Source organism: Electrona antarctica, assembly GCF_951216825.1.
Source record: "Electrona antarctica genome assembly, chromosome: 8".
NCBI lineage: Eukaryota > Metazoa > Chordata > Actinopteri > Myctophiformes > Myctophidae > Electrona > Electrona antarctica.
Genome location: NC_136789.1, coordinates 14553719 through 14570590, shown reverse-complemented (window position 1 = coordinate 14570590; position 16872 = coordinate 14553719). Strand labels below are relative to the sequence as shown.

Below are 16872 nucleotides of genomic sequence, written 5' to 3'. Positions count from 1 at the left end.
AAAATGATGTCCCTATTTTGGGCATATGATAGGCCAACCTTTTTTAATTTTCTATAGCTGATCAACAAGCTCATTATCCATCTCAATGCAATGTGTTGTGAGCTTGTAGATCAGCAATTTACTTTTAGTAGAAGTATAAAACAGTGCATTAATGTATTAAAAAAAAGGTTTCTGCGTGACAGCGATAACAATTGTCTTCCCTATTGAGTTTCTAATCCAGTTCCCTGTTCATATTATCATTGTTACACATGTGAGGTCAAACTACTCCTGACACACACTGTTCTTTTTTGAGAAGCTAGAAGCATTACAGGGTCAGAGAAAATGGTTACTATTGGTCCATGGGGGGTTTCTATATTAAGCCACTAAACCATATATCTGCCATGCTCTTTCAGCTTCTGCCCTCAAACTTGACTTCTGAATGTCATTCATCATGAGGAATGGTGATGACAAAACCATAGTGCCGATTCAGAGTCCAGTATTGTCACCTCTCTGGTAGAATGCATATTATATTATATTATATTATATTATATTATATTATATTAACATATTATAAACCCTAGCAACCCTATTAGGGGGGGGGGGGTGAATATTCCGCAAAAATAGCTATTATGCCATCTCAAAATGCAGCTTGTAGATCGGCTATTTTTGGCGATGAGATTTTGTGTATAGTAGACGGAAGAAAGGAGCAGACTAAGGGCTGCATTTTCGTCACCGCTAAACCCCTTATCCCTAAACTTCTTTGCCTTTTTTTACTATTTTACAAAACATTTTTGAATAGTTAAAATGGCCAGTCTACAAGCTTACAACGTGTCAATGTAGATTGGCCAGTTGAACTATTCAAAAATGTTTTTCAAAATAGTAAAAAAGGGCAAAGAAGTTTAGGGATAAGGGGTTTAGCGGTGACGAAAATGGAGCCCTTAGTATCAGACAACTAAGTACAGTATAGGATTTAAGAGTAAAAGACATAAAATACACTTTGTATTTAATACAATATTTACATTATTTAAGGTTAGGGGTTATTTATTTATTTATTAAGACATAAAGATGAGTCACATCATTGTTATTATATAAGACACATTACATTTACATGAAATGTGAATATGTGAAATGTGAATATTACGTTTGCATGAATATGTTTTTTAATGAATACGTCAAAAACGTATAATAAAACAGTAAAACTGCCTGACCTGACATAGAGGGACCTCTTTTGATTGGTTCGCAGCGATCCTGACCCAGAACTCATGCTGTGGTTCATCATTTGCTCCCGCAGGTCATGGATTTTGGCTTCAAAACGCCCATACTCTGCAAGAGAAGTACAGACTGGATCAGGACCCACAATAAAAAGTCAAATTCCCACAATAAATTCTGGGCAAGAAAACACTCAACGAAAATGTTATTTAAATGAAACTCGTAGAACCTATGACGTGATATATGATTGCAGTTGTTACGTAAATGATGTACCAAGGAGACGACACAGGCGCCAAAGTTCACACACACACACACACACACACACACACACACACACACACACACACACACACACACACACACACACACACACACACACACACACACACACACACACACACACACACACACACACACACACACAAGGTGAACACATGAATGTCCATGGAGAAGAAAGCGGACCTTATCTGCTGAAATGCCATAGAAAATTGTTTATATCACCCACCCACCCCCATATTTCTTCAAATGCTTTTTTATTTCCGTCAATGTCCAATAGTTTTACTCCAGCTGGGGAGATGTACCAATATGTTGCATAGTCATTCTCATGTGTTAATGAGAATGAGAATAGTACCTCCAACAGGAGGTACTATACCAGTGGGCTCGTAAACAAAGAACATCTCATCACTGAATGGTGAAGCCTACAGCATTACACTGATGATTTGGCCACCAAACCAAAGAGGATGTCAGGGGCTTGAAAGTAACCCTGTTTCGCTGTTGACAACTCTGCTTTCCTCAGGGCGGCAGCACAGACTTCCTACTGTAGGACACTGACACACTGATACTGATAGGTTCAGGCATGGCTCGCTACGCTGTCGCTTCTAGAACGTACCAAGCAACCAGTAAGGAGACGTGACACGTTTATGCACTTTTAATATCGGCTAAAGGGAAGAAGAATGAGATAACAATGAGAAAACCACCGACATGCAATCATTCAATAACAATTGCTTTTATGAACTCACTGCCCTCTGAGACAAGCTGCTAGAACAATAATACAGTGTTAAACTAGTTACTTTGAATCGAGAAATGATCTGACTTGAAGTGACTTCCCACTCTCACAACAGCACAACACGTAAACGCAGGATAAAAAAAACAAATGCTTATGCTCTCCGTAAATGTTTCCAACTTTATCTTTTTAAATTAGACTCACATACCTTTCTGCTTGTTCACTATACGTTCTTGTGTCTGTTCCCTACAGATGCCGTCGGTCTCTGTGTCTCTGTCACAACACTATGGCTATACCGAGTGCAATGCTAAGTAGTGACAGAAAAATGCCTCTCTCTCCTCTGGCTGACCAAAGGAACCACATGCATGGGAGGGGAGATGTGGAAATGAATGTGACAAACAGCTGAATTGTTTAGTAACCATTGGATGTTTGTCCCATCAATCTAGCATGTGATGATGCACAATCAAATTGGAAGATTCGTCCAATCGCATAGACGAACTGTAGCCGATAATACGTATTTATCGTATTGTAATACTATTGTTGTCTCCGGGGTTCTCCGGGAAGATTTCAGGAAACTTAGCGTGAACTCATCAGGATCATGTGTGTAGACAAAGCCACAGTACCACATAATGAAAAAGATACATCAATTCCTAACCTAAAGATTCTCCCAGAAAATAAATTGAAATAAATCTGCACGAATCCAAGATCCTTGTTACTGTCCCTTAGCATATTCCCAGACAGACTCTCTTATCCGTTGGACTGTTAGCTTTATACTACATAACCATCAGTCTGTACACCATTTTAGGTTACAGTTGGATTTACAGTACATATTTAATTCCCTTTAGTTGAGACATACTATTTTCCTGACTGGAAAGATAATATTGGTTTTGTGTTGCGTAGACACAGAGCGGCTGGCCTGTGTGTGTGTGTGTGTGTGTGTGTGTGTGTGTGTGTGTGTGTGTGTGTGTGTGTGTGTGTGTGTGTGTGTGTGTGTGTGTGTGTGTGTGTGTGTGTGTGTATTTTAGTAATCTCCTGTTGATTACAGTACCGCCTTGTTCTGTTTCTATGAACAAGAACAAGCGATCACATTGGCCTAGATTGATGACAAGTAATAAATAGATACCATGGGATCATATGATCCCATGATATGATTAATTTAGAATTGCTAGAGTGGTTTGTTTATACGCTACAGCTGAGATATTTTAATGGCTTACAAAGTACGAGAGCATAGGCTGAGATTTCACAGACCACCATTTTTAGCTATATAGGCTGTTTGCCAGGCAAACAGCAGGATTGGGATTCCTCTACGTCAGGGTGGCAGCGGGGGCAGTCTCTTAAGTGTACAGGGTTTGATTATGTCTGGCTTTATTATCTTTATTAACTGATTTATGATTTATTTTGTTTAAAAGGGAATGTTTTGCTATTATGCTTATTTGACATTTGTTTTTCCATCGTAATGTGTCAGATATCTCCTTGAGTCTCTGCTCTAGGTTATAGGTTATAATCAACCTGTCATTTGCTTAAGAAAGCCCGGAGGGGTGAAACGTTGTTGATTTATATAGCTTGATATAAAGAGGACGGGGAGCAGAATTATATTGTGTGTGGACAATTCACTTTTTTCTTCAAACTGTCGTTTGTGCCATGACCCTTGAGTACATTCACACAGCACGTACACTGTTCTGAGCTTCTGCACCACGATTATAAGGCTGTATTAATGACGCATCAACTATATGAATAGTTTTGATGCGAAATATTAGCCGGTGAGAATTTCACATTTCCGTATCGCTTATGCGCCCCGCGGTGTGTAAAAGTGACATCAAGTGACATCCTGATAACACAATAGCGGCAATTCTATATTCTTTCCCATCCAAATACACAACAGAAAACAGGCTGAATGTGACACATTTTTAAAAAAGGAAGCAAGGCAGGGCATATTAACCACATGAACCCTAGAGGCCCTATTCTGGGCATGTTAGAATAGACGAACACTTGGCAGAAATATCCAAACTACAAGCTCACAATGCAATGCGTTGTGAGCTTGTAGATCGGCTATTATCGGCCAAGAGATTTGGTGTCATGGGAAAAAAAGGAGGGGACCATGTATAGACCCCTGGGGTACCCCGGTCAACTAAACATAGGGTTTAAGTGGTTAAAGATTCAACTGCAGTGTGCATTCAACTGCAGGACATGTAACATGAGGGGAAGTGAGGAGGGCTATAAGAGAGAGGGTGTGTGCGGTGATTGGGGAGTGAGAGTAAATATTAGGGGTAGGTTGGTCAAGGCGAGAGTCAGGGGTGCGTCAATGGGTTGTTACATTGTCCAGAGGACAAGGGGTGAGTAGACTGTCTGCGATTGCATTCACTCAGTGACTCCCTCAGCCAACCCCTTTTTGTGAATGATGCTAATGCTCAGAACAGCCACACTGGTGCCAATGGCACGAACCTGGTGCTGGAGACAGGGCCCGGCGCGGTGAGCATAGAGCAAGTTCTGATGGGTATAAGAAAAGAGAGCAATTAGTTAGTGCTACTTGATCATGGAGACCGGCTGTCATCTCAGAGTGAAGTGTTGGACTTTGGACAAGCGAGCTCCGGGGTTGAATGGGACTCTGGCGTCCAAAGTTACAGTAAGTCTGGCGTCCAAAGTTAAGGGTCTGCATTGATCACAGAGTGACTGTGTTGAGTTAGATTGTGTTGAGGGGCAGAACTTATCTAAAACAAGATTCCACAGTCCACACCAGTTTCAGTCCGCGACACCCGCTCGCAGCTATGTATATCTCAGGCTTTAGGACCATGATTCATTGTTCCTGCTAATGCTGCTGCTAATTACAAGTGGCATGACAACAATCAAGGCTGTCTTGTCCAATACAAGCAACTATAGTGCTGCGTTGTCTGCCATGGTTCGTGTTTGTTAGCCTGAAGATGTCCAAGAATTATAAGCATTTATGTGCTCATGTTAAAGAAGAAATAAACTACCAATCGTATGACTGGCCAACAAACAGGGATAGGTACATTTTACAGAAATAAAAGTCAGAATTATGAAATTATGATATATTGTGATATATAGGATCATCTCCCATAATGCACCACTCACTTTCTTTTTCAAATGAGATCTGATTTCAAGGTGGATGTCAGTTTAAATGTAATGTAACTATGTTGTAACTATGGACACTATCTGGTTATAAAACATATAACCCGGTTTAACAGAGGTCTTGGTATACTCTGATTTCAAGGTGGATGTCAGTTTAAATGTAATGTAACTATGTTGTAAATATGGACACTATCTGGTTATAAAACATATAACCCGGTTTAACAGAGGTCTCGGTATACTTGTACTCATCAGTTGACATATTTGCATGGTTGAACACAAACATGAAGTGAAGTATGCACAGGTCAGCTGCATGTACATTCATATAATTATTTACTATATAAAGATGTCATATGTAGGGAGCTTGTAGATTGGCTATCTTTGCTATTCGTCATACAATGAAATAAATAGGGCTTAACATTGTTCGAAAGCCCTAGACATCTGTACCATTTGTGTGAATACAGGTGAAAATACAAATGAGACATTTTGTTTTGTTTTCACAAGAAAAAAAGAAAGAAACTGGATCATTTCAACTCAACCTCATCACTGGTGGGTTTTTTTTAATGTATTGTGACTGCTGACCTTTTCTGGAACCCAAGGAACTGAACTCCAAAACAATGCATGAGTCTGTTCTACATGCTAAAAGTAGCTAGCTTGAGATGTCCTGAAGATAGCATTAGTACACAAACCTTGGGATTTGAAGAGAGTGACTGAACATGAGAATTGCCAGAGAAAAATAGTTTCCAATGGAAATGTATTTGTGGCATTATTGTTTTATTTATTCCAATGTCATTTAAGTTGAGTCATCAGTCCATGAGATATATCAATATTAAGTAATACTGTTAACTGAGTTAACGGTTCACAAATACTAAGACTGTTATTTAGATTTTTAGATTTTTGAGGTCTACCTGCATAAAAAGGTTTTTATTTGTACTCTACTTGTGTGACACTATCATTTCTTGTTTAATGTTCATGCCATTTATTCTGATCGGAGCATCTACTAAATGCCATATTGTTATATTGGAATTTGAGATTTGGAGTTTTTGACTTGTTTTACCTTCTGGTCGGTACTGGGCAATGATGGAGACCATTTGGCCGGCTCCTTTCAGAGCAGCTGCAGCCTGTTCATGGGTGGCCCCTCGCAGGTCAATGCCATTTACCTGTTCAGACGAAAAGACAATTACAGAAGGTTATTTCATGCTTTGTTCAGGAGCACTGCTTTAGTGAACAGAAAGGCTAAAGTTAACCTTGCTGCTGCTGAGTGTGAAGGACATTTCGTCATTGAGTATTTCTTATGTCGGTAACATTTGGTGCGGCCTGTTGCCTGGGAAGAATTAACCCCCGGAGAGGGGCAACAAGCATGTCACTACTCGGGGTCTGTTAGTGAAACAGTGAGAGAAATGAATGTGTACCCAAGAGAGCAAGCTATTCTTAGACTTCAGAACCAGGCCAGTGTTGAATGTAATCTGTCTGGTTCCATCAAGATACCGTGGAAGACTCTGTTACTGATAGAATAAAACTAACATGCTGACAGTGCCAGGTTTATTTAGCAATTGGCTGACCTCAGTAAACCATGACACTTTTATGAAATTTGACAGTCTAATTGTCTGTACAATCATGTGGCATTAGCATGGGTGGGCAGAAGGAGCACTTATTTCCTACCCAAATTAGACTCATCATTAAGCATCATTGGCGCGACCGATGCCAAACTTTGCACACACACTCCCTGGATGCCAACGATGAACTTCTGCCCCAATTTATACCACAACGGCCTGTTATAGCGCCACCATGAGGCAGACTTTTGCAAAACACATTTCTTTATATTACCCGTACACATTTTATGCATACATCACGCAACTCGGTATACGGTTAAGATTGCCTTCCAAAGTTCTGCAGATTTGTCCGTTTTGAACAAAATGCCTCAAATCATGAACACTGTGCGATTTCCGTGAAATTATGCACACACATTACCACTAGGCAGAGGAAGAAATGCCACATAAAAAAGCGGACTCATGGTGGCGTTATAACAGGCCAATTCATGTTCTTACCTATAATTGCACCGATCTGTGTACAACTTTGCATGCTCACTCCCTAGAGGCCAAGACAAAACCTTTGCCCTGCATTTTCCACATCTGCCTAGCCACGATGAGGCCAATTTCTGCAGAACTTACTGTAAATCACTCGGGAATAAGAGCATCTGCTAAATGCTGAAATGCTAAATGACGTCCGCCCGTCCGTCCGTCCGTCCGTTTGCACACACACTCCCTGGATGCCAACGATGAACCTCTGCACCAAATTTTCCAGAACGGCCTTAAATCCCAGATATCGTTACACAGTATCTCTATAGTCATGTGCTCAAGAACGATCTGTCCGATATTTCATATTACATCCTAATGGAATATGAAATATGAATAACATTGGCTTTCAAAGTTTGCAGGATTGGCCCGTTTTGAACAAAAAGCCTCAAATCTTTCATACACTTTCCTACTAGGCTGAGGAATATATCCCACCCTTTTCACATTGGCCTGTTATAGTGCATCAACAGGTGGATATTTGCAAAACACATTTTTGGAACATAATGGGTGGCAGCGGGGGAAGTGTCTTGAGTGTACAGGGTTTGATGAGGGCCAAGGTAGAGCCGGGCCTTAATTTCCGGGGCTGTTGAGAACTCTAGTTTTTGCCGGCTACCGGGCGCGGCTGCACTAATAACTTTGGGCCGGGCCTGTCTAGAGTTTGAATGGATAGTTGTCCATCGGGAGACATCGAAGAGGAAGGAGGGTTGGGGAAGGATCAACATATGTAATGTCAGAACAGGTCAGCTCCATATATGGAGATCTAAGGGTTTGAGGTCAGATGTAGAGTTGCTGACTGGCTCCATATATGCAGATCTAGGTGATCATAGTAATCTGCGACCTACAGTCGCAATAACAGGAAACATCACACCCATGTGAAGTGAGGGCGAGGGCGCTCTTATCATCATACGTTATCATACATTATCATCTCATATCATCTTCCTCTGTCCCTCTCTGCCTCTCTCTCTGCCTCTCTCCCACTGATCCAACTCCGGTCTGACGGCGCACACACAACCCAAACCGTGACCTAACAACACTGATTGATGCTAATGTTGGGGATCTCCATTTTATGGGCATGTGATGTCAGAAAAAACACATGGCCTTGCTTAACACCGCAGATTTGCGCTGACGTCGGGCATGTCCACATTTGGGCACAGTCCGCCCCGCCAGCCACAGACACACAACTTTAACTTTATATATACTGCTGTATATCATTGAATCTATGATTCATAAGAAATCCTACAACTTAACGTAAGTGGCAAAATGTGTGTACACTAACCCAGTGGTTCTCAAAGTGGGGACCCCCAGGGGTTCCCAGCCAAATGTAACAAACAACTGTCCACAAGCTCACAACGCATCACGATGCGACACGTTGTGAGCTTGTGCCATTTTCAAACAAAATCTTGAATCTTTTTTTAAATATATTTCTGAAACATTTTAACAACACAAATCTTGTAAACTTTGTGTTGTTAAAATGTTTCAGAAATATAAAAAAATAAGTTCAAGGGGTTCCTGGCATATTCTCAGATGGGAGGGGTCCACGGCCAAACACATAGGAATTAGGTGTTGTGAGCAAAGTGTGAGAAGCACGGCGCTACTAACCGATAAGATCTGGTCCCCTCGCCGCAGCTCTCCGCTCAGGTCGGCAGGACCCCCCGCCAGGATGAAGGACACGAAGATTCCCTCGCCGTCCTCGCCGCCCACGATGTTGAAGCCCAGACCTGTGGAGCCTTTGTGGAGCATCATCTTCCTGGGTTCCCTGTACACAGAGTTCACATAGCACGTCAGCTCGGGGGGCTCTGTGGGTCTCAGCATCTTTCACCAACAGTGGTGGACGAGGGTGTGTGTAGAACGAGGTGTTGCAGCCAACAGTACTGGCGCGTGTGTGTATGCGCCGCGGACACAAGCCTTCTCTGTCGCTCAGTGCAAGGCGGAGCACAAAGGCGGTCGGAGCCCACAGGGGGGACGGTGCTCTACTTTAGGACCACTTGTCCCAATTCTGATGGAAAAGGAACCTCGTCACACTCTCTCACACACACATCCATACACGTGCTCTTTCTCTGGCACTTCTTCTGCTGCTTGCACACAAACTCACACAGAGACTGGGGTACAGTACAGGATGCATACACAGTCAGCTATGCACCAACACAAACACAATGCAGCATTTGGCTCACTCAAGTATTGCAGGCTTTATGAATCTGAGGCAGATTCACATGAGTACAGTACCAGCATAGCAGAAATATAACTGCCTCCCCAGATCATGTCAGATACAATTGTTCAAATATCCCAGGCAGGTTACAAAGGATTAATACAGTGGACTTGATTTGAAGAGTAGGCTACATAGCCTACACCTAAAAGTGCATTTACAGAGAAAACAACAACAACGAGCAGTAGGCTACATTTTGACCACCATGACCTTCATCATGATGAAGACCTGCTAAGGTCGAGGCTTGGCTGCTTGGTTCTTGTTGCTGGCATTGTCTTTCACTGAAAAGTGTGCTCAGAGAGCTCAGACAATCTTTTATCATCATAAATGTTATTCTGCCATCTGCTGGTGAATGCATGAACTACTCCACAGTACAAGCTCAACTATTTCCATCCATATAATGTGTTGGAAGCAACTTCCACTGACCCGATTCAGATGGAATTACATTTTTGCATCTCATCTAGTTTTCTTTTAAATGCTTTCATTCTAACATGTGCAGAGAGACTAAGCGAGCATACTGATCAGTATCCATCCATTAGCTCATATGTAGTCATCTGCTTTATGCCTTGTTACATCGCAGGACGCAAAATCATAAATGTCCACAGCAGGGAGATACAGGCCTCTTCAAACCATAAAAGGAAGCTGTAAAAATCACATTTACTATATTGGACAAAATAGGGGTTCAAAGTCAATAGTCACTTCTAGTGATATCTACTATAATCCTGCTCCACAAACCACACACAGAGTGCCCAGCTCTCAAAATGCACAAAACAAAATAAATGTAACACAAAATGCAAAATGCCATGATCCACAAAACGTCCCTTCAACATTAATGTATTAATACTTAGAGCGGCAAACACCAGAAAGCCAGACTACTGTCACTACTGCCTGACATAAACCATCCTACCCATGAAATACATCCACATTGTGGTTACGTTCACATCCTATGAATGTAACAACAATTCCACCACCGAGCGAGCTAAAGCAAGTGGCCTAGCATTTTTTATTTAAGATTCCTATACAAATTATTAACTTGTTTATTCCTGTTGTACAACATCAGATCTTCATATCATGTTGGATAACAAAGGCAGTATAGGTAGGATAGCTATCTGTTTGAGGGAATCACACAAATATAAATAAATAAATAAATAAATAAGCAGCATACAGTAGGCTTAAATTGACTAGAGCACTCATTTTGACACATAGCCTGGCTTGGCAAAAAAAACCTCCTCAGAAAATACATTTTGCATGTTAAAAGGATGCTTATAGCAACGTTGACACTTCATCAATTCTTTAACTCTGATAGGCTGCATAGTCAGAAAGTCTCAGCCGTAAGCAGTCTTGCAGCTGTCGATATGTCGTGCTCCATTGATGATATCTCTGGCCGCCTACAGTCCCTCAGCACTCATTCATGTTATATGGGCTTCATCCTCGGATAACTCATCAGGCTTTTATATTCTCTTCTCACTTGAGACTTGTGAAAGCTACAGTTGGGTGCCACCGATATTGTCCCTTATCATTTGACCCATTTAGGCCTGACCTCAAAATTTTAAAAAATCCTTCTAAATCCTCCAGTTTTCTGAAATAAATATTTTCACGATTTTTCAAAAATAGCAGACCTACAAGCTCGTAGCGCGCCACTCGGTGGCGCGCTATGAGCTTGTAGATCTGCTATTTTTCAATAGCTAAATTATAACATAATGTTTAAAACACCAAAAGGGGTTCCCGCCCAAAATGGGTTAACTGTCCTTTTGCGCAGATCACGCAAACCTCAGCAAAAAGAAAAGGACAATATCGATGGCCTCCAACTTTAAGTACTGTACAGTGCTGGGCTACAGCGCAGTGATACAAGGGGGAGAACGATACCAGTCAAACCAAGTGGTTGGACAAGAAGGGGTGCATACGTTTGTTAGATATACTAACAGTCCGACAGGCATTAGTTCGACATAAGCTGCCGGTTACAACTAACCCGTGCTGTGGGTTAAAACTCACCCGTGGCTCCCCGACATGTGCGGCAGGTTATAACTAACCCGTGGCAGGTTAAAACTAACCCATGGTTTCCTGTGAGGTTAGGTTTAGGGTTGGGTTTTGGGTATAGGGTGTCGGACTCATGACTGTAGGACTGTTAGTAGTCCAGTAATAATGTAATTTGACCTCTAACTAATTGCTAAATTTGGCCATAGCAACTTGCCAAAATGTGATGAGGTCAGCACATTTGGTTGCTATGGCCAAATTTAGCCCAATGAGTGTTTTTATGCAAAACTAATGCTTGGAATGGATTCAGCATCATGGAAACCCCCTAGTTTGATATGTCACATGCTACTTAAAGCATAAGGAAATTTAGAAAATATTACCTTATAATAGGATGTCAATGGTGGCCATACTGTACAGGCTATTTTCTACACTTTCCCCTCAGACAATTCCAGGCAACTTTATTTCTGTTATTCAGGATATATTGAAGATGCAAAATCAGCTGAGTTCGTTTTTTTTGCAATTAGTTAGAGGTTGATCCTGTATTTTCCATAGATTTCCTGTACTATAGTGGGAGGAACAGACATCACACACATTCACCCAGTCACGGTAACTGATAAATAAGTATTAAATAAGTATAAGTACTCGACATGAGTACATACTGTAGATGTGAACAGAGGGGGTTAGGTTAGGAAGGAGGTATAGGTAAGGATTTAAAACAAACACGGGTCATTCAATTGTGATGGCAAACAGATGAAGCCTGATGTAATGGTCCGGTTATAGTCTGGTTGTTATTGGGCATGCAGCATGCAAACATGGACCAATGAGTGACTGCATAACCTCTGTGCGAGGCACATTATGTCTCTCTCATGACATCACTTTGTTAAAAGTGTTGCTGAATGTGATATAACTGGCTGGTTTAGGAGAAGTTTTGCCAAGTAAATACAGTATGCCATCAACCACCTGCTTTGACAGTGTGAGTCACAAAATGTGAGCTGCAGTGTGTGGGCAAAAGATAAGTGAGGGGGAGCTATGGGCCTGAGAGACTGTGATGGAGGGAGACTGGTGGCTTAGAGCAGTGGTTCTCAAACCTCTTCATGTCAAGGACACCAAATTAATATGTATTTCACTGCATTTGAAAAGCTTCTATGCCAGGGAGGACTCCCCGCCCCCCTCCCCCCATACAAGATTTGTGTTGTGAGCTTGGAGATCAGCTACATTCAAATAGGAGGTTAAAGTGGTTAAACAGATTTTGATGATGTGTTAACAACACATTTGGCTGGGGTCCCCTGGAATCCCCTCAAGGATCCCTGGGGGTCCCCGCCGGAGCCCGCTTTGAGAACCAATGGCTCAGGGAGAAACAGAACAGAACGAAGAAAGGACGGGAGTGGAATGTGACCACATTCACACATCAAAATGGCCGCTGTGTGAATGAACACTTGTATAGGAAGATGGGTAAAAAAGGACATGCAATGTCATGCACATACTGTAGTCAGGTAGGTAGGTGGAGGACGATGAGGAGGAGGAGGTGGTGGTGGTGGTGGTGGGAAGTATACCTGGTGACATCCGTATCAGGGAACAGGCCTAAGTGATAGTTTGGGAGGGGGACGGAGTGAAGGAGGGGGCTTTTGTCACACTCCACTGGGGAATAGTGTCTGGGGGAGGGTGCTCGGTCACATAGCTTGTTCACAGTGCTGTAAACTGGCTCAGGAGGCCTATAAGGGACGCGAGAGAGAGAGAGAGAGAGAGAGAGAGAGAGAGCACAGAGATTAGCACACACAGGAGGAGGAGGGAGAGATGGAAATAACCTCTGACAGCAAGACAGAAAAATGAAGAAAAAGGGATGGTAAGAGAGGGGAAGGAAAGATGTCATTCCTGTAAGGAATGTAATAGCGAGGCTAACATGTTTAGGTTGTTTGTCCACTGAAGATGAGTTAAAGATTTGTGGTTTGGATGGGGATCCATGGGCGTAGAGGGGGGGAGAGAATGAGGGGAGAGAATGAGGTGCGTGCTTTTAGTGCTTTATAATGTGATGGTGAGTCAGCAGAGCAGTGACAAGTAGGTCCGAGAAGATACAGGAGAATTAAGAAACAGTGAAGGACGGACAGAGGGAATGAAGGTTAAGGCTCATACATACTCCAGTTTTTGGTGATAGCTTATCACTGCAGTGTAGTTTTTAAAGGGTTGGAAAACTACACCATTACGTCAGTCGCGGTGATGATCAGCTATCACCTAAAACGGTGATAACCTATCACCAAAAACTGGAGTATGTATGAGCCTTTAGGCTGCTATGGTAAAATTCACATTTCTCCAGTTCTACCACAAGCACGGACAGTAGAGACAAATACTGTGTTTGCGTCATCATGAGCATTAGGGACTTTCTATTCTCCTCTTCATCATCAATCAATCAATCATGCTCCATTAACTATACTGCGATACGTGGTCATTCCTCTACAAACTCACAATGCAGAAATGTTCTTCTATGACATGTCCAAAATAGTAATGCCAGGTTGAAAGTGGTCAAGAATAAAATGATATGATCTGTGGTAGCAAGGCCAAAGGTCAAAGAGAAATGATCACATGAACATGTACAAAGTGAACAGTGATGTCTGTTCAGGCATAATATACACAACCCAGACAAGACAAACGTCTCACTCAGCATTCACACTCTTGAAATAACTTCCAGGGCAATGTGTATAATAATAATCATAATAATAATAATAATAATAATAATAATAATAATAATAATAATAATATTAGTAATAATAGTAATAATAATAATAATAATAATAATAATCATCATCAACCTAATCTTGTGTTGAATACTGTGAGTGTCCAAATTGGTTGCGTTTCTAAAAGTTAAATTAACACGGTGTAGTAGATTGGGGTCCACAAATGGTTCAATTTGTACACTCTCAGAGTTACATAATGGTCCATAAGGGTCCGTTCGGACCCCTGGTGGGCCTCGGAAGGGCCAGATGTTGAGAAGCAGTGTGATATGGGAGGATGAGCATGCGAAGAGCGATATGACCGGTCAGGATGGCTCACCTCAACTGGAAGTGCTGGGAATCAAACCTGTGACCCTCTCCGTCGTCTAGTGAGGGATTTCTAATTGGAGGTAGATGGCAAAAGTTAACAGCTTTCGATACAGTTCTTCATCATCAATAACTAGGGGTGAAACGATACATTTTAACAGCGATGCGATACATATCACAAATCGATACATGGTTGATGATACGATACATACTGCGTATCATACAATCGATAGATACAATCGATAGTTGCATTGCAAAACGATTCGATACAAAGATACGATATGTTGCTATTTACATTTCGATATATACTTGAAATTAAAATAGATTTTTCGATGCAGTTGCTATATTGTTACACCCCTATTAGTCTCGCGTTTCCAGACTGTTGCCTCCGCAATTTCCAAATGCTTCCATCATACAGTCTGGACCAATGGAAGAGCTGTCATGAGTAAACTATAAAGCGGAAGTGGGGCCTCCTCGCCACTTCCGTTTCGTCTTTACAGTCACGTACATTTATCCTAATATAAATATAAATCATCTAAGCATATATAGCGTGTTGCTTAGCAGAAAAGGAAATAAAAGAATAAGCTCTAAAGATATTTTTAAATATATTTTCGTGAATGGAAATGGCAGCTTCCTTACTCAGCTCATGGGGGCTATAGTTCCAGACTCTATATAGCATTCGGAGATTGTGGAATAGTTGTCTGGCTACGCGAGACTACACCCATATCAATAACCCTAAGATGAACTTCGTTAACTACATAACCCCTAGTACTAATAATAGTACTTAGCTGACTGGGGACCTCAGGGCTCTATACTTGGTTCGCTCCTTTTTCTCCCCCTTTACACCAAGTCTCTTTGCTGAATATAGCCAATATGCAAACTTGAGAGCTTGTACATCAGCTATTATATTATTATAGTATTTTATAATTTTAGCTATTTGAAAATAGTCAGTATACAAGATAAAAATCTTTCATTTTGTTTTACATTTGTTAAAATGCCCGAAATAGGTACACCAGAGTTAATGTGGTTAAGAACCGAAGTGCATGCTTTAGTATCGCTATTTGAGTTTCAGCAGCCGTTTCTCTTTTTTTTTTGAAGCACTGATCAAGAATCACAATTAAAGAAATACAGAAAGAATGCATTAAGACAGATAGAGGCATGTACTTTCTGTGAGACACTTGGAAGCATGCTTACAGAGAACGAACATCACACAGTGGGGGACTTTAACAGATATTACGACACATCCTCTACACTGAACACTGAATATCAACCGTTTATAGAGTCAAATCATCGGAACCCGATGAGCTTAGGGATGCAGCAATTTATCGTCTGCACAGCCGTATCGGCCAATATTTGCCATTATCAGTCAACATCTGTATTGTTTTTTTATTTGTTATTTTTTGCTGGTTAAAGTTATGAGAGTTTTTACTCTATAGTGTTTGTGATGTGAAATGCAAGCTTACCATAACATCACAGTAAACATTATCATGTTATATTCCAGTCACTAAGTCCAGTCACTTTCAGTTCAGATTTCATTTTACTTGCATCAAAGAAATGTTGTGGTGTCTCTGCAGATTCTGAACAGTTATTTCTTATAATGAAGATTTATTTGTTTCCCTGGCACAAAAGGGGGAAATAATAACACCAAAAGCTAAATAAACAAATATCTGTATCAGTACCGGCTATCGGCTAAATTGTTATTTTAGACATCGGTGTCGGCCAATAATTTCCATGTCGGTGCATCCCTAGCTTATATGTACTGTATGCAAAGATTAATCTGGTGCAAATGAGCGTTGACTCAACGTGCTATGGTAGTTGCGTGTTAGCTTTTCGGAGCGTGAACTGCTGTGAATCCAGCTGTGTTAATTGGAGCATGCACGTTGTAGAGATGACCTCTTCTGTGGTATTCCTACCCAGTCACCTTGGTGTCCAAAAGTCTACAATCTGTCCTATCTCACCTTCCGTCTTAATCAGTACAAGCACCACGCTTTTATGATCACATGGAATTAGGCATTCATCGTTATCAATCACAGCTACTGTGTCTTACAATGTCTCGCTGTACACTCAATACTGTATAAATATGCAATGTGCATTATGCATCACACTACTAGTGTGAATGTGAACTACATTGACAGGACAGCAAGCTCACGAGCACTATTAATGACATACTGAGCTGCAAGAGCGAACAAGTCTCTATACTGTATACAATTTCAAGGACCCCCATAACTCTCAGCGTTACAGATCTGTAGGGTCCTTTTGGAACCCTCCTCAAAACGAATACCAACAAAGTCGTCCTTTTACCAACTCGCTCTG

At 41.4% G+C, this 16872-nt stretch overlaps 1 protein-coding gene across 1 annotated transcript in view; it reads right to left on the bottom strand.

The window, feature by feature from the left end:
• dlg2 (discs, large homolog 2) overlaps positions 1-16872 on the bottom strand; it is a 220597-nt gene that overhangs the window by 13868 nt on the left and 189857 nt on the right. The window contains exons 13-15 of the mRNA XM_079508565.1: positions 8950-9106; positions 6333-6435; positions 1188-1302 (exon numbers count right to left, since the gene is read on the bottom strand). Of these exons, the coding sequence (XP_079364691.1) occupies positions 1188-1302; positions 6333-6435; positions 8950-9106 (375 nt within the window). The remainder of the gene's footprint in view (positions 1-1187; positions 1303-6332; positions 6436-8949; positions 9107-16872) is intronic.